A 27,104-nucleotide genomic window follows, 5' to 3' on the forward strand; every position below is an offset into this window, starting at 1 on the left:
CAAGATGTTTTTCTTGTACAGGTGCTCTGTGACAGTATTTGAGAAATTAGTTCTGAGATTAGACACCCATGTACTATGATTAGCCAAAAGTGCTTGTTACATTTTACCTAAAAGAATTACGATCTGATTGTGAAATAAGTTTTTAAGTACAAGCTTAGTATTATGAATTATACTAACAGAATTAAAGTACATCATGACCAATCTCCATGTACAATAACTGGCAATGATTTAAAATATAAAAAGAGAACATGTTAATATCATTTTGTTCAAAATCTAGAAAAAATTGGGTATTTAAAAAATAGAAGCAATAGTAATCCATATTCACAGCTCTTACAAAATTGTAAAGCACGTAAGTACTTAAAGTAGTTACTTTGGTCTTTTATTATAAAATCTTTTAGATGATATGTATCATAGATGGGATTTCTGTATAAGTGGAAGCCTATATTTAAATGATCTGTGAAGTCCCTTCTAACTTTAAAACCTGTTGCTGTCGAGTCAATTCCTACAGGATGGAGTAGAACTGCCCCATAGGGGTTCCAAGGAGTGGCTGATGGATTTGAACTGCCAACCTTTTGGTTAGCAGCTGAACTCTTATCCACTGCACCACCAGGGCTCCCTTCTAACTTTAAGAATCATCAATTCTAATACAGACTAGAAAGATAGCAGTATGAACTAAAATTCATATCATGTTTTCCTTAATTTAAAACATCCACACAATATAGTCATGTTATCAAGACTAAACTACTGTTCTAATAATTATATGTCTTCATAGTATCCCTGCTTTTTTTAAATAAATTACTAGAGAAGAATGGATTGTGATGAGGAGATAATTGATATATGGGCTTAATTAAAACAAAAAACACTGTGGCAGGAGAGGAGTGTGATCTTCCTTCTATCTGTATCTCTGTGTTCACAGTTTACACTTTCTGGCTGTGTTCTGGTAACTGATCCAATGACCTATAACAACGTTTCCAGCTCAGGGGTTCCATGAAGAACTGTTTATTCTTCTTGGTGTCTGTTAAAAGATCTCTTTATGATATGTCCAAAATAAAGGTGTGCAGTAGCGTGGATAATATAAAAGGATAGATAATCCCCAAATGATTTCTCTTTAGCTTTGTCAATTATTGCACTTAAATGAATATTGATGTTGTCATCTGATATGATGAGATTCACAGGACCTAAATTTGTTTGCTAAAATTAAACTGTGAACCCTTCCTCCAGCTTTTTTTTTATCAAGGGTTCTATTATTCCAAAGTTAATTGCTACAGAGCAGACCCTTGCCTTCTCTGAAAGATGAGCAGCGTAGGCCCCAAATTACACCTGTGGAAAGAGAAATCTGAAGGCTGACTCGCTTATTCTGACTTCTTTGTTGTTTATTGCTTAATCCATTTCTTCCTGCAGACAAGAGCCATATGAGCAATGTTACTTTTTTAACAGAACCTTGCAGAGGAAGGTTATGTCATTTTGTTCAACTACCTGGTGCATTGTATAAAAAAAAAATATTGTGTGTTAAAGTAGAATCGTCTCATTCGTTTTTCAATACGTATTTATTGAGTCCCTGCTGTGTGCCAAGCTCTGTTGTCATTGGTTCCACTACATCTTTACCAGGTTGTTTGGACACTAACCTGTGTTTTAGATGACCCAGTCAAGTCTGCACAGTCTAGAGCCAGCTTTTCTTCTGGATATCCTGTTCAGAACTCCCCCTGCCTTCCAGACTCTGACAGAGATTGTTTAAGTCTTGAAGGGAAGGCTCCAGCTATTTTATGAGACATGAGTCTCAATAAATAACTTTCAACTTTTGATGATGGCTGTGGCAGCCATGATGAGACAGTGAGGTGACGCCTACCCTGATTAGGAGAAATCACTTTGTGTTTTCCTCAACACACTTTCTAAGGAGTGTCAGAAGCACAGGAAGGAGAAATAAACCAAAATAGTTAATGGTGAAAAAAAAAAAAACCTTTCTAACAATCTGTGCTTAACTGGGTCAGTAATAATAGAAATCCGAGAACTCCATCAGAGGGGCCAAACCCATTTTAGTCCCCTATATAATATTTCAAGAGTATATATACTTTTAATTTCAGGAAAATAAAGCTATTATTTAGACTTTCCCACGTACCTTTTGTCAAAGTAATGGAAGTTTTCCTGCAACAAATGAAATACCAATACTTCCAAGGATTATTCGATTATATACAGCATCTTTTCCCATGAAATTTCGCATCTGTATCTTCACCTTTTAGCATACAATAATGCATGAGTTTTAATTAAAAAAAAAAAAAAAGACCTGAATATAAAATGAGATCCCACAATTTATTTAGGTCAGTAAATTATTTTTTTGAAAGTTCCATTTTATGTCTCTCGGTGTAGCTTGCAGTCACAAAAATGCCGCGGCGTTTTATGAATACTTAGCCTAGTGAGTTTCTTTGGAATTGTTTTTGGGTAATGCATACCTACCCCCAGAGACCTTTTTCAAGAGATATTTAGGAATTATTAATAAATCAAAAGCTTTAAGATATGTGTATACATGCATATACATACACATTATTTCCAAAGAGAATTTAGAATTTCTTTGAAAGAAATAGAAGTATATAATAACAAGTATCACCATGTAATGAACCATTAGAAAAGAAATTTAGAATTTTTTAAGTTGTTGCCATAGGCATTTCTAAAATTTATATATGTGTGTAGTATTTACATTATGTATATGAACATATGTACACATAACAATGTATCATTGTATAACATTTATCAGGATTTTTTTCTCCTGCCACTTAGGTCACTGTATAGAGCCAAGGTGATCCCCTCTCTGTGGCCACAGCACTGGGGATCCCAGGGTTTTTTTGTTTTTTGTTTTTTTTGTCTCCTCCTCTGGGCTGCGCCTCCCCACCAAGGCCTTCCAGGCTTCCTAGCCTCTTGATCAGGATTTAAACCCAGATTCGACTCCAGTCTCCACCTCCCTGCTCTGGTCTCAGGTCTGTTGGGGTTCTGCCAACCCATTCAGGAACTGTTCTTACTTCCTGTTGAGTTCAATGAGAGAAAAGCCATGAAAGTATCATCCATGGGGCATACCCACTGCCATGGAGGCAATTCCAACTCATAGCAACCCCATACGGTTTCCAAGGCTGTAAATCTCTACAGAAGCGGAGTGCTACATCTCCTGAGGAGCCCCTGGTGGTTTTGAACTGTCAACCTTTCAGTTAGTAGTCGATCACTTTAACCACTGTACCACCTAGGCTCCTCCCATGGGTCAAAAAACAACGAAGAACCAACCGTGTTGCCATCGAGTTGATTCCAACTCACAGCGACCCTTTATGACAGTAGAGCTGACCCATATGGTTTTCAAGGAGCAGCTGGTAGATTTGAATAGGAGGAGCTTAATAAGAATGAGTTCCCCTTCCTACTTCTTGCTAGTCATTCTGTGGTCAGGGCTCCTCACTGAAGCCTTCCCTTCATGAAGTTCATTCAGTCAGTTGGGTTCTTAAGAAATAATCACCATTGACATGGAGTGCATAGTGCACAAAACAGCTGTTGAGTGTTTCAGAGAGGGAAAGAGAATGTAGGAAGAATATAATATACCTAGACATGCCACACCTAGTCCAAACAGTATCTTTTAGCAGTTTTGAAAAATGTACCCCTTCTCCTAGACAGACATAGCTCATACCACAAATTATCAAGCAAAGCATCGCCTGGATTCAGCCCCTCCACCAGGCTGTCTTACATGGGGTGTGCATGGTGGTCCTATGCTTTAAGCCAGTTACCTGAAGTCTGTGGGAGGCCACTGGGAAGTGCAGACTATGTAAGAATACTTCTAACAGGGGAGGACCAGCAAGTCTATAACTCAGTACTGCATATCAAACCACCTGTCCTAGATTTGGGAGTCACTGCTGTGTGGGCTGGGCTGTACTAGTAATGGCTTAAATCTACTGAGAACTTAGCACATGCCTGGCAAACTTTGCTAAGCTCTTTGCACACATTATGTTATGTAGAACACCTAGCAACTTTGTGAAGTAGATGTCATTATATCCTCAGGTGGGATATGAGGACTGGGTTTATAGAGGATCAGTGACTTGCTCAAGACCGTAAACTAGGTATCGACTGAGCTCAGACTCAAACATAGGTGTGTCTGGTCCACGGGGGTTTGGCTTGAGGAATTGTACCTTGTAAAACACCTCTCCAGGCTACCACCACAGCCTTAGTTTAAGCCTTTATAATCTCTTGCCCAGGCGATGCAACAGCTGCCTCACTCAACCCAACCCCTTGTAATCCTCCTGCTGATTCCCTGTTTAAACTCCCGCAGTAACTCCAGTCATTTCCTGAGAAGATCAAGGTCAGACTCCTTAGCAGGAGAACAAGGGGCTCTTCTCATTCTTGCCAGCCCTATTTTTACAGCCTTGTCGTCCCTCTTGCCCTAGCACCCTCCCCAGGGCTGGATGACGAAGAGGGGAACTATGGTGTCTATACTGAGAACGCTAGGAACTTTTAGAAAGAATTCAATATATGACCTTCCTGCTTCCCCCCAAAATAGAAATAGTCATCAAATGAAAAAGAAGTACCCTTTTGGACTTCCTTAATCTTATTTACACTTTGGTATTAGTGTTATTTTCAAATACTTCTAAGTGGCAGGGCACTCTAGAGGTTTTAATCAGGCCCTGAATCAGCTGGATGCTCCCAGTAGTCTAAGCGACTTTGTAAATACTGTGTCCTTTGCCAGAAATGACCTTCCCTGAGCCATGCCCCCAGCCATTCTTCACACCTCCTTGAATTGCCTGAGACAGGAATAGCCACTCCCTCTCCAGTGCTCCCAGTATACTTCTGTTCACTTTCCACCTTGGATTGTAGGTTCAGTCTGTTTAGGGCTTGTTCCCCAAAGCTTGGTTATGAATGGAAGACTGCATACATGCATTAATATCCACATGCCTGAGTAGGCTTGAGTCTAGGCCTCAGTATATTTTATAATTTTAAAGAATTGTCTTGGGTCAGGATTCCTGAGAAAGAGTGTGAGGCAGATTTGCTGTAGTGAGTTTGTTGGGGAGTGAGAGAAGCAGCACTGGGCAGAGGGAGGAATGGAACTACCCTGCAGCTGCTGCTGGGCCTTCTGGGGCTGGAATGGCCCTTCAGAGCCATCTGCCTTTGAGGCTTTTATTCCCACCACCATAAACCAATCTCGGAATTTGGCCTAAACTCCCTCCTCCAGGGGGCATGGTCTTGGGCAGGGCAGGACTCTTCAGCTGAGGGCAATTTCCAGAGAGGAATTCAAGAAAGCCATCAGTAACCAATGCCCCCAGCAGCTGGGGAATGAGTGCCTCCATGCTGAAGGGACCATCTGGGCACTGCTACGGCAGAGTATTTAAGAATATGCCTCTGAAAATAGGCTTTAAATATTACTGCAACATAAACTTTGAATGTGTTCTGAGCAGTCAGAACTTTAGCGTTACAGAGCTTCAGAACCACTGTGTAGCTTATGGGTTACTAGCTTCTTGACACTACCAATCCTTCAAGTCCAGAGTGGTGCGGGCAAGGCCCGGGTGATGGAATGCCTCTTCCTTTACCCCAGTGTGCCATACAAATGTTGTCGTGTTTATGTGGGCTAGACATGAAAAAGGCAGGAAAGTCTGATAGCCCTTCCTTCTGTCTCAAGGCAAGACTACTTACAACCTCCCGTGGCAGGGGCAGGGGTAGACAGGTGTTTTGTTACAGGTTTCTAAAGGAGATACTCCCTCATCCCTTTTGGAAACACATGCTGGTGCCTCCATTAGACAATGGTCTCAATATTCGAATTCCCAAAGGACACAAAGATGTTAGTAAGCTAATTTCTGTAATTGAGGAGAAATGTACTTTGTACAGGGTTGTTGGGGGTTTTTTTTTTTTTCAATTTTTTTTTAATAAATATGAGATGTAGACGAAGTACTTTATAAATGCCGCTACAATTTGGAATGTGGTAGTTCAATGATGAGCGGAACCATAGCTGACTTTAATATTATCTCTGAAAAAATTGTTTGCTAAGCAGAGTAACAGCGCAAAAGAAACCTGTGGGCGTTGCTACCCCTCTGGGGAACAGATTGCTTTCAAATTCTCTAAATTGTGTGTTCACAATAAGTAATTGATAAGCTAATTTATTAAAATAGGTCTTCTAAACATTTCTCCTAGGCACATCTCCTAGGTAGTTTATTTTGTTGACAATTACTTAAACGTAATAGCCTGCATGTTGTAAAGAAAGTTTGGAAATTTAAACCATTCAGTGGTTTATACCTGTGCCATCCAGTGTGTTATCTATCTCCTGGCCACAGGTGGCTTATCAGCACTTGAACTGTGTGCCGTGAATATAAAATATGCGCTGGAATTTGAAGACTTGGTTATGAAAAAAGTAATATACAATATCTCAGTATTCTTTAATAGTAACTATATTAAAAAAAAACCCAGTGCCGTTGAGTCAGTAACTATATGCTGTAATGATAATATACGTTATGGGAATAATTTAAATATATTGGGTTAAATAAAATGTTATAATTAATATCTTTTTTACTTTAAGAATGTAGATACTAGAAAATTAAAAATTATATATGTGGCATATATTTCCATTGGGCAGCTCTGGCTTATACAGTTCTCTTAGGCTATTCCAAATTGAACATCAAAACCCCAAAAAACCAAACCAGTTGCCATCGGGTTGATTCTGACTCAACATCAGCAGACCTTTACTGTACCCCTATAACTTACCAGCCCCTGTGCTAGCTTTTCCCAAAAGGCAGCGCTGGTCATGGCCATAGTCCCTGTCATCAGTGACATTTGGCCTTTGTAGTGCAGCCAGGAGCGCTTCTAATCAGCTCTTATCTGTTGCTCAAAATATAAAAAAATATATAAAAATATAAAAAAATAAATAAAATATAAAAAATATTAAAAATTTTATTTTTATATAAAAAATATATTTACCTTAAAAATGATGTAGATGATCCTATTCCCCAAATCTTCCCCCCTCCACTCGCATTTTGAATTTATGGTTCCTTGGAGTTGCCCTCCATGATACAATAGTATAATAATATGTGTTGGCATAATCTCTAAGTTCAGACAATTATGGGTTTAACTTAAGATGTTGCTAGCTATGTGCATAACTGTATGCCCTTGGGCAAGTTAATTGACCTCTCTGGGCATCAGTTTTCTTACATGTAACCACATCACAATGTCGTTAAAATTGAATGAGATAGTATGTGTAAAGGTCCCAAATATGTACATGGACTAATGTTTTGCAAATATCACATTGCTGTAGGATATCCTAATTTTTTTACTTCTTCTTTGAGTAGATAAACTAGGGAAGTAGGTGTGTATATAGGGAAGGCAGGAGGGAAAAATGAGTTGTATTTAGCTATAATACAGATGAATCTAGAATTAGAGAAAAGATTTCTTGGATTTATTGTAATTTCAACATGGAAAGTTGATCTATTCAAACTGGGATAATTCTTAAAATTTTTTCTTTAATGTTACAGTTTTTTAATGGAAAAATTGCAATTAAAACTTCACAAGATTTGATAAATATAACTGCTCACAACTCTTTCTTCAGCAACACATTAATTTTGGAAGAAAATGAAAAAAATTTTAATAGCTCACAAAATTCTCACTTTTTCCAGGAGTGTAATAAAATTTAAGTGGTTCTACCTAGAATTGCAGATTAACTCAGAATTTGAACTATAATGTCAAAAATATTGAGAGTGTAGAAATCATGAGTATAATAATCAAAGGAATAATCAAGAAAATTTCCCAGAGCTGAAGAAAGATATTGGCCTGAAGACTAAAAAAAAAATCCAGCAAGTCAGATGCAAGTAAAAAGACCCATCCCTAGAAACCCCATGGAAAACTTACGGAACTTCAAGGATGAGAGAAAATCCTAAAAGCTTCCAGAAAGAGAGAAAAAAAAAAAAGAGATTTTCAGATTGACATCAAACTTCTCATTGGTAAAACTAAGGACCAGGTAACATTTGAGTTTATTTTCAAAGTTCTGAGGGAAAATTGTTTTGAAGTGTTATCTTACTCTCAGCCAAACTAGCATGCAAAATGAGAAGATAAAATAGTCAACTGGGGACACACAAAATCTGAGGTCAGTCAACAGGACTACTTCTCCCCCCCCCCCCCGCAAATATTTGTATATTTTATACAGATAGCTGTTGCTCCACTTGTAAGTGTAAAATCACCCTTCTAGGTAACTCTTGAATCGACAAGGAAATCAAAAGCCAAAATTAAACTTTTTAGAAGCCAGTGATGATGAGAGCACTATGTATCAAAGCCCTGAAAGAGATAAAATGATATTCAGAGGAAATCCAAACAATAGACAGTAGGAAATACTGGAAAATAAATGGTCTAAACATTCCATTTAAGAAGATAGAAAAAGAACATCAAAATAAACATCAAGTACAATAAAGGAATGAATGAGGATTTTAAAAAAGATTAACAATACTTAAAATAATGGAGTAGGTCAATGAAACTAAAAGATGATTCTTTAAAAAGAATGAAATAAGCCAATATTCAGCAAGTCTGATCAAGAACAATTGAGAAAAAAAAAAAACTCTTAATACATGCAAAATAAATTACAGTGTTACTAAACATGTGAACTTAAACCATACAAATATATTATCTTATAGTTCTGTAAGTCAGGAGTCTGACACAAGTCTTACTACGCTAAAACCAAGATGTCAGCAGGGCTGTGTTCCTTTCTAGAGATGCTAGGGGACAATCTGTTCCTTGCAAGTTCGGGTTGTTGGCAGAATTCAGTTCCTATGGCTATAGGACCAACATCCCCATCTCCTCACTGGCTGTCAGCTGAGGACCGTCCCCTGCTTCTAAAGGATGTCCACATTCCTTGGTTCCCCCTTCCTCCATCATCAAGTTAGCAACACCAGGTCACATCCCTCCCATGCTTCAGATTTCTTGTTTTTCTGTTTCGCATCTCTGACTCACTCTTCTGCCTCTTTCTTCTGCTTTTAAGGACTCGTGTGATTAGGCTAGCCCACCTGAATATTCTCCCCATTCCAAGGTCCTTCACTTTAATCACATCTGCAAAGACTCTTTTGCCACCGAAGGTAATATGTTCAGAGGTTCCAGAGATAAGGGCGTGGGCCATTATTCCGCCTCCCACGTACATTTCTTTTTAGGGAAGGTATGAATTGCCAAAACTGACCCAGCCCCCCAAAAAAGGTAGAAAACCTTAACAGAGGAGTGAACATAGAAACGACTCAACAGCAATTTTTTTTTTTTTTTAACGTGCAATATAATAGTTCCTGGTTTCTGTTAGTAAGGATGATTCCATTAGTGAGGAAAAATCCAGTCGTGTATTTAACTGTGTGTGTGTGTGGACACACACGCATCTGTGTGCGTGCAATGCTTGGACTAATTGCAGTAAGAATCACTTATAAAAGCTAAAGCAGCGCTTCATATTTGTTTTAAAATTGGCAGCTAGTCTAATACGTATAAATGCATGCATTTCAATACATCGCAGCTTCATTGTGTGTTGATATCATAAATGTCATAATTGATCATTTATTAAAAAGGTAGTAAATTCAGTAATTTAGTGGAAGAGCCTGGTCTTTCATTATTGCTACTTAATTTTTCTTACAGGACAAAGTTCGAAAAACGTCAGTTCCTCTCCAAGCATTGAGAGTTTGCCTGGAGGAAGAGAATTCACTGGCTCCCCACCTTCGTCTGCTACTAAAAAAGATTCGTTTTTTAGCAACATCTCCCGTTCCCGCTCACACAGCAAAACTATGGGCAGAAAAGAATCTGTAAGTATTTAAGTTCAATTTTCTTTTTATCCTTAATTTTCCTCTGGAGTGCTGCATTTGTTAAGGCTCCTTTAAGTGTTAGGTTTTATAAAGCTCTTAAAACTTTTATGGACTAAGATGAATCATTTCATCAAAAGTATCTTAATTTTATTATTATAATTTAGTAATGCTTTAAGGCTATGGTCTGTATTAACACTGGGAAAAAAAAGTTACATGAATTTAAAAGAAGCTGAATCTTTCCCAATCCCCAGTCCTTTTTTCTTTATAAGTGCTTTTCCATCAAAGCCCCTTTTCTTTTTTCCTAAAATTTAACAAATAGCATTAGACCAAATAAGAGATGATGACCCTTGAAACAAACCAAGCTTTTTTTTTTTTTTAAGTATTTGTGGAAATTTTAAAATAATTATTTTACTATTTGTTCTTAAAAGGTATACAAATTACATTTAAATTATGGTGTTTTGGTAGTTGCTCTCTAAGATCCTTTGTATAAATTTCTCAAGGGGACATATCTAAAGCATATCAACCACCTTAAAAATCTGGTTGTATCTGAAATGTTTATAAGCCAGCTTCCCAAGAAATAAAATACTTAACCACATTTTATCACTAGTTGGACACCTGATTTTCTAATATAAAGAGCTCATTTTCCTGTTTGAAGAGAATGAAAATTGTAAAGCTAACACGGAAATCTAACTATTGCTGAAAATGTCCTAAGTGCAAAACAAAAACAAAATAATATCTATAAAACCTTTGAGGGATAATTATTTAAGTTGCATAAAACAAATAATAACATGATATCTACCTGTGACTTTGTATGACCTTGGACAAGCCACTCAGCTTCCTGGTACTCCAGTTACTTCATCTGCGAATTAATCATCTTACTTTGCTCTCTGAAGGTAGAAGAGTTGACCGTATGCTGTCTTGGGGTCCCTTGCAATGAATAGAACTATAATTCTATAATTTGTTAAAGAACAGCATGGGACTTTCCAGTTAAAGATGATAGCTTGAATGCAAGCATTTACCTCTGCTCCCTTCGAAAACTCCACTCCAAGAAGAGTTGTTTTGTTGTTGTTAGGTGCCGTCCACTCAATTCCAATTCCTAGTTAACCTATGTTATAGAGTAGAACTGCCCCATGGGGTTTCCCAGGCCATAACCTTGTCAGGAGCCAATCAGCAGGCCTTTTCTTCCGTGGAGCGGCCGATGGGTTCAAACTCCTGATCTTTCAGTTAGCAGCTGAGCTCTTAACCATTGCACTACCAGGGCTCCTTCTAAGAACAGTAAGGATAGTTAAAGGCAAGCCCTCAGAGAATTAGAAAACAGGAGAAGAGACAATAGCAATAAATTATGTTACTTAGAAAGCAGAGGGCAAGTGGTAACTTAAGTGACCTGAGAAAGCTGAACCCTGAGTCAGCCGTAGGTAAAAGCCAAGAAGCAACTTGGTTTACATTGCAAAAGCTTCTGAAAGCTCAGGAACTGGAAATGGGGATAAAGATCAAAAGTCTCTTCAGGAAACAATTAGATTGCTGGCAGAAGACTAGAAGTTTACTTCTCTACAAAGAGTAAAACAGAATGCTCCGGATGGAGAAAGATCAGGCACAGTCAAGTATGGGACAACCCTACTGGAAGAGGGATGAAGAATAAATTTAAATACTGAATTTGAGACCCCCAGATGTATGGCCATTTGTTTCCCATAGCACCAGGCAAGAGACTGCAAGAAGGTTTTAATAAAACAGAAAGACTCTGACCTTGGGGGTCCCCTGAGGAAATAACCAGTTCACCTTGCAGTGGACCCAACCATCAACAAGCACCATTTCAAGTGCAGAACTTTCTCTTACTTTTTAGTTTCCCACAATATGAGCAGGATAGCTAGGGATCACCAGATACTTGAGGGAAACATCTGATATGAAAACAAATAGAAAAGAGCAACTGGGAGAAAACAAAGCATTGCAGGAGAAGACAGCTTTAGAAAAATTATCACTAATAGTTTTGTGGATATAAGAGTAACTTTTTTTTTTTGTACTTTAAATGAAGGTTTTTGGAGCAAATTAGTTTCTTATTAAACAGTTTTGTGACATTGGTTGCCAATCCTACAACATCTAAACACTCTCCCCTTCTCAACCTTGGGTTCCCCACTACCAGCTTTCCTGTCACCTCCTGCCTTCTCATCCTTGCCCCTGAGCTGGTGTGCCCATTTAGTCTCATTTAGCTTTATGGGCATGTCTAATCTTTGGCTAAAGGGTGAACCTCAGGAGTAACTTCAGTACTGAGTTAAAAGGGTGTCTGGGGGCCATGGTCTCGGGGTTTCTTCAGTCTCTGTCAGACCAGCAAGTCTGGTCTTTTTTTGTGAGTTAGAATTTTGTTTTACATTTCTCGTCAGCTCTGTCTAGGACCTTCTATTATGATCCTTATCAGAGCAGTGGGTAGTGGTAGCCTGGAATCATCTAGTTGTGCTGGACTCAATTTGGTGGAGGCTGTGGTAGTTATGGTCCATTAGTCCTTTTTCCTCCATGATAAAAGAACAGGAATATGTGTGTATAATCCGGAGAACAAAAAATAAGAATTATTAGAAATTAAACTATGATCTTTGAAATGTAAAATTCAGTAGAAGAGTTGGAAGGTGAATGTCTTAGTTATCTAATGCTGCTATAACAGAAATCTTCCCCTGGTCTAGGAGCTTCTCAGCATAGGGACCCTGAATGCAAAGTACATACTCCTCTCCTGGCACTTCATTCTTGGTGGTTTGAGGTCCCTCTCTTTCTGTTCAGTTCTCTCTTTTATATCTCAAAAGAGATTGAAGATACAACCTAATCTTATAGATTGAGTGCTGCCTCATTAACATAACTTCCTCTATTCCTGCCTCATTAACATCATAGAGGTTAGGATTTACAACACATAGGATAATCACATTAGCTCACAAAATGGAGGACAGCCACACAGTACTGGGGATCATGGCCTAGCCAAGTTGACACACATTTTGGGGGGACGTAATTCAATGCATAACAGTGAACTTGTAGAAATCTCCCAGAAAAGAGAATATAAGACAGAAATAGAAGGTAAGAGAGAAAAATGAAAAGTAGAGGATTGGTTCAGGAGGTTCAAAATCTAAAAATTAGGAGCTGCAGAGAGAGCAGATAGACAAAATGAGTGGAAGGAAATCACAAAAAAATACAATTCAAGAAATTTTTAGACTAATGAAAGACCTGAGTCTTCAAATTGAAAAAGCCCATGTAATGCCCTAAGCAGGTAACAGCAAACCCACACTCATTATCTAGAAAGTGTAAAACAGAATATTCCCAGACTGAGAAAGCTCAGGCACCATCAAGTATGGGACTACTCAACTTTTTGGAACGACTGCTTTTTTACATCACTAAAAAAGTTTAGAACTCTGGAGACAAAGCAGTATCCTACAAACTTGCAAAGTTCGGAAGAAAAAAGATTTTCAAGTATCAGGGATTAGAATAACTACAGACTTCTCAATAGCAACAGTGGGAGCAAGAAGGCAGTGGAGCAATACTTTTAAAGTTCTGAGAGAAAACTACTTCCAACCTAAATTCAACATCCAACCAAATTACTAATTGGGGGCGGGGGGGTAAGATAAAGCCACTTTTAGACATTATGAAGATTGAAAAAAATTATTCCCCTGCTCCCTTTTTCAGAATCCACTAAAGAACATGCTCCATAAAAAACGAGGATGTTAGAGACTGACTTGATTTGTAAACTTTAACTTAAAGCACGATAAAAATTATAAAAAAAAAAAAAAAAAAATGAGGGTGTTAACTAAGGAGGAGGAAGACATGAGAACCAGGAAATAGAGGATCCAGAGCAAGACAAAAGTTCCCCACACAATAATAATGAAGGGAAATCCCAAAACTATCTATAGTGTAGCTATTTTACAGACTCAGAGAACAGCAACTAGCCCAGATTGGAGCAAATTGGAGGTTACAGAAAGATTTTTCCAAAAAGATGAAATGGGAAGAATGTCTAATATGTTTGAACAAATTGAGAAATATATACAACTGGAATGAGTTTGAATTAGTGATGTTATTAAAAAAAACTAAGTCAATAAAAAAACAGGACAATTGATGATTCCAAAGAATAGCAAAATATATGCAGGAAACAAAAGGTTATAATAAAATTCATGACTAAGCATTGGCTGGAAACCCTAGTGATGTAGTCGTTAAGAGCTACAGCTGCTAACCAGAAAGGTCAGCAGAATTTACATAGACACCATAGTGTAAGCCTATTGACTATTAATGAATCAAAATTGTGATATAATTCAACTGGGAATATGGGGCATAGAGCTGTGTTTTCTTCAGGAGGGGGAGGGGCAGGTGGTGGTAGTCAACAGAACTACATCTTAGGTCTTCCATAGTGGGAAATGAATGGATAATACTCTCTGGAGGAATCAAGAAGGAGCAATATAAACCAGAGATACAGAGGTACAAAACAAATAAAAAATGTCTAAGAAATCAAAAGTGTTTGCTTCTGGAGGGCAGGAAGTAGAGGGCAGTGCTGTGGGAACTCTTTTTCATAACAAGCCTTGTAGGACCATTTGATCTTCAAAGCACTGCATATATAACTAGGTTAAAAATAACAACTAAAAATTACAACAAAAATAGAACGTCCTCGTATAATAAATTAGAAAAGGAGATGCCTACTATAGAAAGAACATGTCTATGAAGATAAGAATCAATGAGGGAATAACAAACAAGAAAGGCATATGGAGAATGTTTCATTTGCATTATATCACATTTTGGTGGCATATGGATTAGTCTACAACACCAATTAATTACTTTTCTGAGAAGCTGAGCGAAAATAGAAGTAGAGTAAGTCTAACTCCATACATAGACCTGCAGTGAACTAAGACACAGAATGCCGAGTTATTATTCTAAATTTGTTATATTCCCTAACTGTAGGAGGGAATTAAGCAGAATTTTTCAAGAGAAACCTCATGGTTTGCCAAATAACAGTTTTATCTTAATGTGTTGCAGTCAGTGCTCTTTGCTAAGTAGTTCTCCATTCTGGGCACTCAGTAGAATTGTACCTCCTGCTCTCCTGTGATCTCTCAGGGCCATGTGGCTAGTTCTATTCAGTGAGCTGTGAGTGGAAGTGATATGTATATTGCCACTGCAAGTCCTTTCACAGCCCTCTCTTTCCCTCTGGGACAATGAACAGAGCCCACCTGCCAACCCGTGATAACATTAAGTATGAGTGAAAAATTAACCCTTTTTGATTTAAGTATCTGAGATTGTTGGTTATCACAGTGTAACAACACACAGGCCCGTGGCTGGGAATCATCCTCCCCTGAGAGCCACACACCATCACCACCAATGTGAACCTCTCACTGGGCACCTACAGTGCAGCACCTTCACAGGACCGCAGCTATTAGCGGTACTTCTCCATGGATGCTGCCTGTATCTCATCCGATCATTTTGTCAATAGTGCAAGTTCTTTTAATTATTTAAAGCCATTTTAATTATTAAAGTAGCTACCCATTGCCATCAAGTGAATGCCAACTCACAGTGATCCTACAGGACAAAGTAGAACTGCCCCATAGGGTTTCGAAGGCCATAAATCTTACTGAAACGGACAGCCACATCTTTCTCCCTCAGAGCAGTTGCTGGGTTTGAACCACCAGCTGTTTGCTTAGCAGCCAAGCACTTAACCACTTTGCCACCAGGGCTTTTATTAAAACAGAGAGCAAATTTACAGATAGTAAATAAATGATGATGTTGTTAGGTGCCATTGAGTCAGTTCTGATTCATAGCGACCCTTTGTACAACAGAGCAAAGCGCTGCCTAGTCTTGCGCCACCCTCACAATCATTGCTATGTTTGAGCCTGCTGTTGCAGCCACTGTGTCAGTCCATCTCGTTGAGGGTCTTCCTATTTTTTATTGACCCTCTACCAGCATGATGTTCTTCTCCAGGGACTGGTCCCTTCTGATAACATGTCCAAAGTACGTGAGACAATCTTGCCATCCTCGCTTTTAAGAAGCGTCCTGGCTGTACTTCTTCCAGCGTGCATTTGTTCATTCTTCTGGCCAACAGCATATTCACAATATTCTTCGACAGCACCGTAAGTCAAACGCATCAATTCTTCTTCAGTGTTCCTTATTCATTGTCCAGCTTTCGCGTGCATATGAGATGATTGAAAATACCATGGCTTGGGTCAGGCGTACCTTAGTCCTCAAGGTGACATCTTTCCTTTTTAACACTTTAAAGAGGTCTTTGTTGCAGACTTGCCCAGTGCAGTACATTGTTTGATTTCTTGACTTTTGCTTCCATGGGCGTTGATTGTGGATCCAAGTAGAATGAAATCCTTGACACTTTCAGAAAGTTGATAGCAAAAGTAGATAGCAACAACAATTTCATGGTGAGAAATTGAAGTTCAGTCTCACATCACTGGGCAGGCACATCTTAGGTGTCAGCAAGTACACTGCAGTTTAGGTGTCGAGTTCTCTCACACTCCGTCTCTCTCTCTCCCTTCCACTCTGTCTCTCTCTTTCCCTCCCTCCCTCCCTTCCTCCACATTACCAGTAGTGCTGTTGTTTTGATGACTGGTATTTATTTATGAGAACATTTCCGCTGCCTTGTTTCCCAAAAGAGCCTTAAGCCAAAACCAAAGTTGTTGCCATCAATTTAATTCCAACTTATGAGGTTTTAATTAAGCTCTGATTTTTTTTTTGTCTTGAAGAGAAAATTAGAAGAATTTTGATACTTTTCATTCTCACCCTTTATTTTGCATGATAGTATAAATTACATCTAGTACTTAGTTTTCTTAAAATCTATTTTAGTTGGTTTTTTTTTTTCATCTTACTGTTAAACAATTTTTTACTTGTTTTAGCACTGTTAGTCATATTCTACAATTGTTACCAGATAATTTTCCAAGAATATCTTTGCTAAGATTGAGAGTAAGGTTGAAGGATAGAGAAAATACTGACTTTAAGAAAATTTCTAAAATTGATTTATCTATGTGACTGGGGTCTAATATTTAAGCTTATCAGACAATCAGAAGTATATTTTTAAGGTCCTGATGAACTACAAGACATTTGCTATGCTTTGTGATAACTACATACCAATTTCCAGAGATCTAAAATTATCTATAGTTCAGAATTCTCTGTAATCCACAGGAAAATAAAAATTGTCTGAGCTGGAAATCCCTGTATAAAACAGGGCGTGTAATGAGTTCCTTTCTGAGGGCTCATAGCACTACTAGGGTTGTTAATTCTGAGTCTTCGTGACCCCTGCCTTCACTAATCATGTGTTTTGGTAGCTTGAACAACATCAGAAATTAAAGTTGTCAAGGATTTCATTCTACTTGGATCCATAATCAATGCCCATGGAAGAAGCAGTTAAGAAATCCGACAATATATTGCATTGGGAAAAAATCTGCTGCAAAAGACCTCTTTAAAGTGTTAAAAAGCAAAAGATGTCACCTTGAAGACTGAGGTATGCCTGACCCCAGCCGTAGTATTTCAGTTGCCTCATATGCATGCTAAAGCTGGACCATGAAAAAGGAAGACCGAAGAAGAATTGACACATTTCAATTACGATGTTGGCAAAGAATATTAAATTTTGAACACCAGAAGAAGTGACAAATTAGTTTTGGAGAAGTACAACCAGAATGCTCCTTAGAAGCGAGGGTGGTGAGACTTCGTTTTACTTACTTTGAACATGCCATCAGGAAAAACCAATCACTAGAAAATCATGCTTGGTAAAGTAGAGGGTCAGTGAAAACAAGGGAAACTGCCCATGGGATGGATTGACACAACAGCTGCAACAGTGGGCTCCAACAAACCCACAATTTGTGAGGAAGCTCAGGACCGGGCTGTGTTTTCTTCCGTTATGCATAAGGTCACCAGGAGTTGGAGCCAACTCATTGGCAACTAACAACAGCATCAATAAGCTTGAACATATGCCATACTAATAGAATTTATTTTGGTAATATTCATTGATCTACTCTTTATCATAACACAATAACAAAAAGTAAGCATCAGATAAATGAAAACCTATTTGAAATCAAACTCTTAATTAGGAAGTATGGGCAACGCAGACATTGCCTAATCTACTCCGAAGCCATGTCTCAGAAATTGAAATGTAAGGCTCTGAATCTGTAAAAGAAATACGGAAGTCCCAAGGAGTGTGCATCCAGTGAAACGGGGAGAGAGGGAAACACATCAAAAGTTGAGTAATAACTGAACTAAATAAAAAATATAACTCATCAACACGAGAGGCATCATGTGGGTAAACGTTATATGAGCAGTAAAGACCATCAGCAATATGGGCTTAGAGGACAGAACACCGTGGGCTGTTTTGGTCTAGACAAGCTTCATGTGAGAGGTCAGCCTTGAACCAAAAACATTTTTTTTTCCATTAAAAGCAACCATTTTTTTTTTCCTTATGAAAATTCAGCATCTTCCTAGGACAAGTATTGGTGGTGTACATCTTCTGTAAGAGTTCTCTTCTCCCCTACATCCCCAGGCAGAAAGTAAAATAGTTGGGATTGTATCAAGTTGCTTTTGGTAAAAGATTATTTCAAAGGGAAAAGATTACTTTAAAATGACTTAAAGAATGAAGAAATGTGTTGTTTATTATTGCAAATAACAAGAATCTTGAGATAGGCAGGTCTAGGGTTGGATACTTCTGTTGTTCAGTGACATCACCATGTTTCCACTCTGCTGTCCTGGGTGTCGATTTTGTTATCCACTCCCTCCCCTCATTTTCTCAAGAGGGCTACAACAGAGCCAGGTGTAGCGCCACACTCTGCCCCCTCCTCCCCGCCCCAACACACACCATCTTCTAGAGAGGTCTTTCTGGGTGTTCCCCAGTAGGCTTCCGTCGCATCTCACTGATGGGGATTAAATCCTTGCCTGCTTCTAAACCAATCTCTGGTAAGGGGAAAAGCCCATGACTTTGTGATCAGGTGGTGGGAGAACAGGAGTAGGCAGCCAACATTGTCTGCTGTAGAGATTCTCTTTTCCCTCATGTCCCCAACAATGAGTGAGGTCATGTTTCCACGCTTGCCTGAGGTCTGAGAAATGCACAACAGGCCTAAGCAGTTTTTCTTCTTATATTCTCCAGTCAAAGTTTCTGTTTCCTGAGAATTCTCTAATCTCAGTTAGCTGAAGAAAGCAGTTTAATACACAAATTAAATTAACCCTAAATTATAAATTTCCAAAGTAGTTTTATCTTATCCTTTGCTGAAGCATTTACCTTTGAAAAGAGCCAGTTCTGTTCTAATCGATGATGTTTTAGTGATGAGTTTTCAAGCATCTTGAGTTGGATTAGTGGTTGAAAGAGAGCAGCCTTCCCAGTAGGCCAGAATTTTCCTGATTGATTTTTTTCTTAACTCAGTGATGTATACCTACTAGGAACACACATTATGTGGAAAGTATTGATTATAATGGATTTCTTTATGAGCATCTAAATGGAATTGAAAGCTGACCTCTAGAATGCATCTAATTATAGGACTTTTCAGTTCACAAATATGTATTTTTAATCTCTCATTGCTTAATCAATAATGTTGGTAATAACTGAATTAAAATACATTCCCATTTAAGAGACATTCCCATGTAGTATAGTCTGTTTAAATGAATAGATATAAAATGAATTTAGATATCAGCAGTTTTTCTAGCTTCTTTTAAATCTCCTGATAGGGATTTTGATCTAAGGCCAAGTTGAACTCAGATGATTGAAACATGACATTTAGTGTCATTCAGTGTTGTATTAAAATGTCTTAAGCTGGGGTCTGTAGAGGAGTAAAACCAGTGAAGCAAATATGTAAAAATAATAGAGACTTATTTCAAGGAAATGGCTCACGAAGTTGTGGAGGCTGGCCAAATCCCAAATGTGCAGGTCAGGCATCAGACTGGAAGCTTCTCCTGATTCACATGGTTGCAGGGGCTGACAAACCCAAAATCTGCAGGCCAGGCAGCAAGCTGCTGGCTCACATCCAAAGAACTGGAGGTCAGACGCAGGATTGAGAGAGCTTTGCCAGAACATCTACATATACTAGGTACAGGCCACACCCCCAAGGAAACTACTCTTACTTCAGATGACAAAATGGAGAATAATTACATAATGCGGAGAACCATGGCCTAGCCAAGTTGACACAACAGTAACCACCACAACCTTGGAGATAAAGTTTTCATAATCTGTCTGCCGGACAGGGCTTTGAACTGATTCTGCCCATTTCACTCATGGCCAAGGAAACAAAACAGAACAGACCCAGATTTTTAAAATATGGGTGAACTAGAACGATAACCAGAATGGAAAAAATTATGAGTCGAAGCCCTGCTAGAGACCTAGTCTTCCTCACAGAAAACAAGGGCAGCATACACATTACATAAGAATCAAATCTCTTTACCTGTTGGATTTTGATTAGAGTCGGTGTCTTGGTTATCTAGTGCTGCTATAACAGAAATAGCACAAGTGGATGGCTTTAACAAAGAAAAATTTATTCTCTCACAGTCTAGGAGGCTAGAAGTCCAAATTTAGGGTGCCAGCTCCAGGGGAAGGCATTTTCTCTCTATCGATTCTGGAGGAAGGTCCTTGTCATCAATCTTCCCCTGATCTAGAAGCTTCTCTGCATAGGGTCCCTGAGTTCAAAGGACACACTTTGCCTCTGGCACTACTTACTTGGTGGTATGAGGTCCCCCATGTCTCTCTGCTCACTTCTTTTTTTTTTATATCTCAAAAGAGATTGACTTAAGACACAACCTAAACTTGTAGATTAAGTCCTGTGTCATTAACATAACTGCCCCTAGTCCCACCTCATTAACGTCATAGGGGTAGGATTTACAACACATAGGGAAATCACATCAGAGGACAAGATGATGGACAGTCACACAACACTGAATCACAGTGTGGCCAAGTTGAGACATATTTTGGGGGGACACAATTCAAGCCAAGGCAGAAACAGTGGTGTCCCACTCAAAGATGGCAGCCAACCAAGCTGCTTTGAATGTGTGTCAGTCTCCACAGTCCTGTCACTAGTCCGATCTCACACATCAACACAACAAAAAATTCACCACACCTCTTCCGAGTCTTCCATTTAAGGGCTTCATCCCATAATTTTTCTCATTCTGTTTATTCTTTGGTATCCCACAAATTGTAACAGTTCAGGCCCCTTGTGGTTTTGCTTCGTCAGCGGTGATCAGATCAGCTTGAACTGGTTCAAAGCCCCGCTGCCAGCACATCAGCTCAGAGGCAGAGAATGTGGCCCCATGTCTTTGTAGAGGTTTTCCTTCCACCCAACTGCATCTCATGGCCTCATGTAATTCCAGTAACTCATTGCAAATAAAGGTGAACATCAAATGGGAACATCATAAAAAGCTCACTGTTTTCAAAAACTCATGGCAGATACTTTAACTTTTGTAAAAAGGTTTTACAACCAACTTTTTTACATCTTTATGCATCAGTAACTTTATTAAAAAAAAAAACAAAACACTGAGGAGCCTGTGAGTGCAGAACCACAGGAAATGGAGTGTTCAATTTGACTACACTGCCCTTCTTAATAGACTGAAGATAATACGCTTTGGGGGCAAATGAGGCAGTCATCCCCCCATGCTGGGCCTTCTTCCTCCATCATTTGTCTTCTTCTCCGCCAACTCCATAAAATACAGAGATGCCAGATTGTACCCGTGCTGAATACTGCCCAGGAGGCACACACAATGGTTTGGGAATGGCTCATGTGAAGAAATTAGAAATATTTAGAATCCCTGGCCAGAAATTCCTGTGGATTTGAATCATGCTAAATTAAATGTGTATGGCATTTGCTTCCTCCCAATGACCGTTCTTGAAACTGGACGTTTATCTAGTCATTCAGTGCTGCTTTGTCTTGGGGACAGTTAGTTGTGCCCTAAAGCATGCACGTACATGGCAGGGAAGGAAATGAGGGCATTTCATTGTCCTTTGCAGATGGAGGTCAGCCAAGGCCAGAGGCCAGGTTCTGGAGTCTGTAAAGGGGTCCTCTTTGCCCTTCAGTGACATCACCATCCTCGCCTACACAGCATTTTCCTGCTTTTAAATCTTTTGACCCTAGAACCTTATTATTTGTTCTTTGAAATGCTTGTGTTAACTCTCCCAGGGAATTATATTTTGAATATACTGCACTTTAATTCCAGAAAGAACGACTAAACCTCCCATAGAGGAATTCCAGGCCTACTGAGGAAAGGAGGATTGTGTATTAGGCAGGCATCCCTCACTTGGCTCCCGAAACCTCAAAGCTAAGGAACAACTGTTTAGTTATTCCTTTTAGGTAGAGCTGCTGTGCCCAGAGGGTCAGTCAGGGGCATAGGCCCTTTATCACAGCTTCCTCTCTTTGAACTCTGTCATTTACCCTCCCAGCTTTCTGCCCCAAGATGCCCACATGTCAGGCATTTATACATCTGGAGGTATTGCACCAAAACCTCACACCTGAAGCATAACAAGAAGGGGCAGAGGCACAGAGTTCCAGGATATTTGACGAAGCAATTTGTGCTTCGCTAACAGCGCACTGTGGAGGGGCAGCTGGGGGCTAAAATCCAGTCTGTGCTCTGTTCGCTAAGCTGCGCACCCTGATGTGGAGCTCTGTTTGCCTGGGGAATGAGCAGTTTTTCTCTGCACAAAGGTAACATCCATTCCCCAATTCCTGCACCCACAGGGGGTGACTTCCTAATTCAGTTAATTAGGTGTTTTAGGTTAGTGAGGCCCCAAGAGGTAACTGCAGCTGTTGGGAAGATTCAGTCCGGGATCTTTCTATTTTGTGGCAGTGATGATAAAGAAAACCTGGATGGTACCAGGAAAACATGTTAGTATTGACTTGAAGAACTAATAAGATGAGAAAACAAAAACAAAAGTCACTTGGCCATAAGAATAAGACCAAGCATAGTTATTTTGCACAGAGAGTTCACCATTCATGCTTTATTAATCCTCTCAATAAGCATATCTTTCGTTACAAATTATCTGATTGACTTTGGTGTGGGTGGTATTTGATTAGACAAGTGAACTTGGCTCACACATGGTTCACTTTGGTGGTTGTTCCCTTGTGAAGGGAGCCCTGGTGGTGCAGTGGTTAAGAGGTATGGCTGCTAACCAAAAAGGTCACCAGTTCAAATCTACCAGCTGCTCCTTAGAAACCCTGTGGGGCAGTTCTACCCTGTCCTATGAGTTAGAATCGACATGACAACACTGGACTTGTTTGTTTTTGTTTTTTTGAAGTGCACCTGGTCACAAGCAACTTTTGAAAAATACGTGAAAAAACAATGACTAAAACCTTTCTCAACCCTGACAGTACAGTGTTGGCTGAAGGATTTAAAAAGCTTTGAATATATGGATCACCAGAAGATAATATCAAATTCCCAAACTTCCTTTATATTTAAATGATGACATCACCCTTCCACCTCTCCTTGTACTTTGGATTCTTATTACCCAGCTTGAGAAAAAGTCAGAAAGGCAAGCTTTGGTAAATATCATGATAATCAGCCTTTCAAATATTTTGTTAAACCTGATCCATCACTTCCTTTACCACCAAGTAATAAGTGGAGCATGGTGACTGCTAACCTCTGTTCGGGGTGTTACATAAGTGATAGGAGGACCTGGGCCAGCCGTAGCCCTCTCCAACTTGATTTCAAAACATAATCTCCAGAACCTACCCTGACTGTATAATAAGCACAACATAAACTTAGACTCTCATTCCTCTTTTAAACAGTCACAGATGATTTATTGTCTGAAACCAAAGGGGATATCTATTGTTTGACATCTGTTGATTGATGGAATACAAGTTGAGATGTTTCAACAAATGGATGCAGCACTGGAAGTGCTCACTCGTCTATTCCTGGTCAAGTGACTGGAAGAAATCCACATTTGTGCCCATTCCAAAGAAGGGTGATACAACAGAATGCAGAAATTATCACACAATGTCATTACTATCACACGCAAGTAAAATTTTGCTGAAGATCATTCAGAAGCAGTTGCAGCGGTACATAGACAGAGAACTGCCAGAAGTTGAAGCTGTTTTCAGAAGAGGACCTGAAATGAGTGATACCGTTGCTGATATCAGATGGATCTTGGCTGAAAGCAGAGAATACCAGAAAGATGTCTACGTGTGTTTTATTGACCGTGCAGAGGTATTCAACTGTGTGGATCGTAACAAATTACGGATAACATTGCAAAGAATAGGAATTCCAGAATACTTAATCGTGCTCATGCAGAACCTATACATAGACCAAGAGGCAGTTATTTGAACAGAACAAGGGGATACAGATAAAAGGTGTGCGTCAGGGTTGTATCCTTTCACCATACTTGTTCAATCTGTATGCTGAGCAAATAATCAGAGAAGCCAGACTGTCTTACATACCTAGTGCTGCTATAGCAGAAATACTGTAAGTGGGTGGCTTTAACAAACAGAAATTTATTCTCTCACAGTCTAGGAGGCTAGACATCTAAATTCAGGGTGCCAGCTCCAGGGGTAGCTTTCTCTTTCTGTCAGTTTTGGGAGAAAGTCCTTGTCATCAATCTTCCCCTGGCCTAGGAGCTTCTCAGGGTAGGGACCCCAGGTCCAAAGGATGAGCTCCCCTCCTGGTTCTTCATTTCTTATTGCTAGGAGGTCCCTCTACTCTCTGCTCCTTTCTCTCTTTGTATCTCAAAAGAGACTGACTCAAGATACAACCTCACCCTGTAGATTGAGTCCTGCCTTGTTAACATAACTGCCTCATTAACATCATAAAAAAATAAGATAATCACATCAGATCACAAAATGGTGGACACCCACTCAATATGGGGAATCATGGCCTAGCCAAGTTGACATACATTTTTAGGGGACACAGTTCAATCCATAACATGGACTATAAGAAGAAGAACATGGCATCAGGATTGAAGGAAGACTCATTAACAACCTGCGATATACTGATGATAAAACCTTGCTTGCTGAAAGCAAAGAGGACTTAAAGCACTTACTGATGAAGATTACAGACTACAGCCTTCAGTATGGATTATATATACTGTAACATAAAGAAAACAAAAATCCACACCACTGCCCAATTAAAAAATGGGCATAGGGTATGAACAGGCATTTCACCAAGGTGGACATTCAAGCAGCTAACAGATATATGAGGAAATGCTCATGATCATTAGCCATTAGAGAAATGCAAATCAAAACTACAATGACATTCCATCTAACTCCAACAAGGCTGTCATTAATCCAAAAAACACAAAATAATAAATGTTGGAGAGGTTGTGGAGAGACTGGAACACTTGTACACTGCTGGTGGGAATGTAAAATGGTATAACCACTTTGGAAATTGATTTGGTACTTCCTTAAAAAACTAGAAATAGAACTACCATACAATCCAGCAGTCCCATTCCTTGAAATATATCCTAGAGAAATAAGAGCCTTTACACAAACAGATGTATGCACACCCATGTTCATTGCAGTACTGTTTACAGTAGCAAAAAGATGGAAGCAACCACGGTGCCCATCAACAGATGAATGGATAAATTATGGTATATTCACACAATGGAATATTACACATCGATAAAGAACAATGATGAATCCATGAAACATTTCATAACATGGAGGAATCTGGAAGGTGTTATGCTGAGTGAAATTAGTCAGCTGCAAAAGGACAATTACCAGAACTCAAGAAATAGTTTAAACGGAGAAGGGAATATTCTTTGATGGTTATGGGGGGGGAGGGAGGGAGGGAGAGAGGTTTTCACTAATTAGATAGTAGATAAGAACTATTTTAGGTGAAGGGAAAGACAATACACAATACAGGAGAGGTCAGCACAACTGGACTAAACCAGAAGCAAAGAAGTTTCCTGAATAAACTGAATGCTTTGAAGGGCAGCATAGCAGGGGCAGGGGTTTGGAGGCCATGGTTTCAGGGGACATCTAAGTCAATTGGCATAATAAAATCTATTAAGAAAACATTCTACATCCCACTTTGGAGAGTGGCATCTGGGGCCTTAAATGCTAGCAAGCAGCCATCTAAGATGCATCAATTGACTTCATCCCACCTGGAGCAAAGGAGAATGAAGAACACCAAAGACTCAAGATTATTATGAGCCCAGGAGGCAGAAAGGGCCACATAAAGCAGAGACTACATTAGCCTGAGATGAGAAGCACTAGATGGTGCCCAGCTACAACCAATGACTGCCCTGACAGGGAACACAACAGAGAACCCCTGAGGGAGCAGGAGAGCAGTGGGATGCAGATGCCAAATTCTTGTAAAAAGACCAGACTTAATGGTCTGACTGAGACTAGAAGGTCCCCGGAGGTCGTGGTCCCTAGACCTTCTGTTAGCCCAAGACAGGAACCATTCCTCAAGCTAACTCTTCAGGGAGGAATTGGACGACTGTGGGATAGACAATGATACTGGTGAGGAGTGAGCTTCTTGGATCAAGTAGACACATGAGACTATGTTGGCATCTCCTGTCTGAAGGGGAGATGAGAGGGTGGAGGGGGTTAGCGGCTGGCCGAATGGACAAGAAAAGAGAGAGTGGAGGGAGGGAGTGTTCTGTCTCATTAAGGCGAGAGCAACTAGGAGTGTATAAAATAAAAAAAAAATTTTTTTTTTTCGGAGTATATAGCAAGGCGTATATAATCGAGTCAAGGGCACTGGGTTTGGGTTATATAAATTTTTATTTGAGAGACTGACTTGATTTGTAAACTTTCATTTAAAACACAATAAAAATTAAAAAAAAAAAAAAAATCCTCACTAGTGGACCAGTAAGCAGCATCTTGATAAAACAACAACAACAAAAGCCCTTGTCATGGAGTCAGTTCCAACTAATAACGACCCTAAAGGACAGAATAGAACTGCCCCTTAGGGTTTCAAGGAGCAGCTAGTAGATTCGAACTGCCAACCTTTTGGTTAGAAGCCAAGCTCTTAACCACTGCGCTGCCAGGACTCCAACATCATGATAAATGAAGAAAATACTGAAGTTGTCAAGGATTCCATTTTACTTGGATCTTTAATCCACACCCATGGAAGCAATCAAGAAATCAAACAACGTATACATTGGGCAAATCTGATGTAAAAGATCACTTTAAGGACTAAGGTGCATGTCATGGATTGAATTGTGTCCACCTAAAATATGTGTCAACTTGGTTAGGCCGTGATTCCCAGTATTGTGTGGTTGTCCTCCATTTTGTGATTTTCCTATGTGTTATAAATCATAATCTCTGCCTGTGGTTAAAGGGGATTAGGGTGGGATGCAATACCCTTGCTCAGGTCACATCTCTGAGCCAATGTAAAGGGCAATTTCCCTGGGGTGTGGCCTGCACCACCTTTTATCTTACAAGAGATAAAAGGAAAGAGAGGCAAGCAGGGAGTTGGGAACCTCATACCACCAAGAAAGCA

At 39.4% G+C, this 27,104-nt stretch overlaps 1 protein-coding gene across 1 annotated transcript in view; it reads left to right on the forward strand.

Moving 5' to 3' along the window:
- TBC1D5 (TBC1 domain family member 5) overlaps positions 1-27,104 on the forward strand; it is a 446,909-nt gene that overhangs the window by 361,425 nt on the left and 58,380 nt on the right. The window contains exon 18 of the mRNA XM_049870673.1: positions 9,598-9,761. Within this exon, the coding sequence (XP_049726630.1) occupies positions 9,598-9,761 (164 nt within the window). The remainder of the gene's footprint in view (positions 1-9,597; positions 9,762-27,104) is intronic.

Source organism: Elephas maximus, chromosome 27 (genome assembly GCF_024166365.1).
Source record: "Elephas maximus indicus isolate mEleMax1 chromosome 27, mEleMax1 primary haplotype, whole genome shotgun sequence".
In the NCBI taxonomy this organism is placed as follows: Eukaryota; Metazoa; Chordata; class Mammalia; order Proboscidea; family Elephantidae; genus Elephas; species Elephas maximus.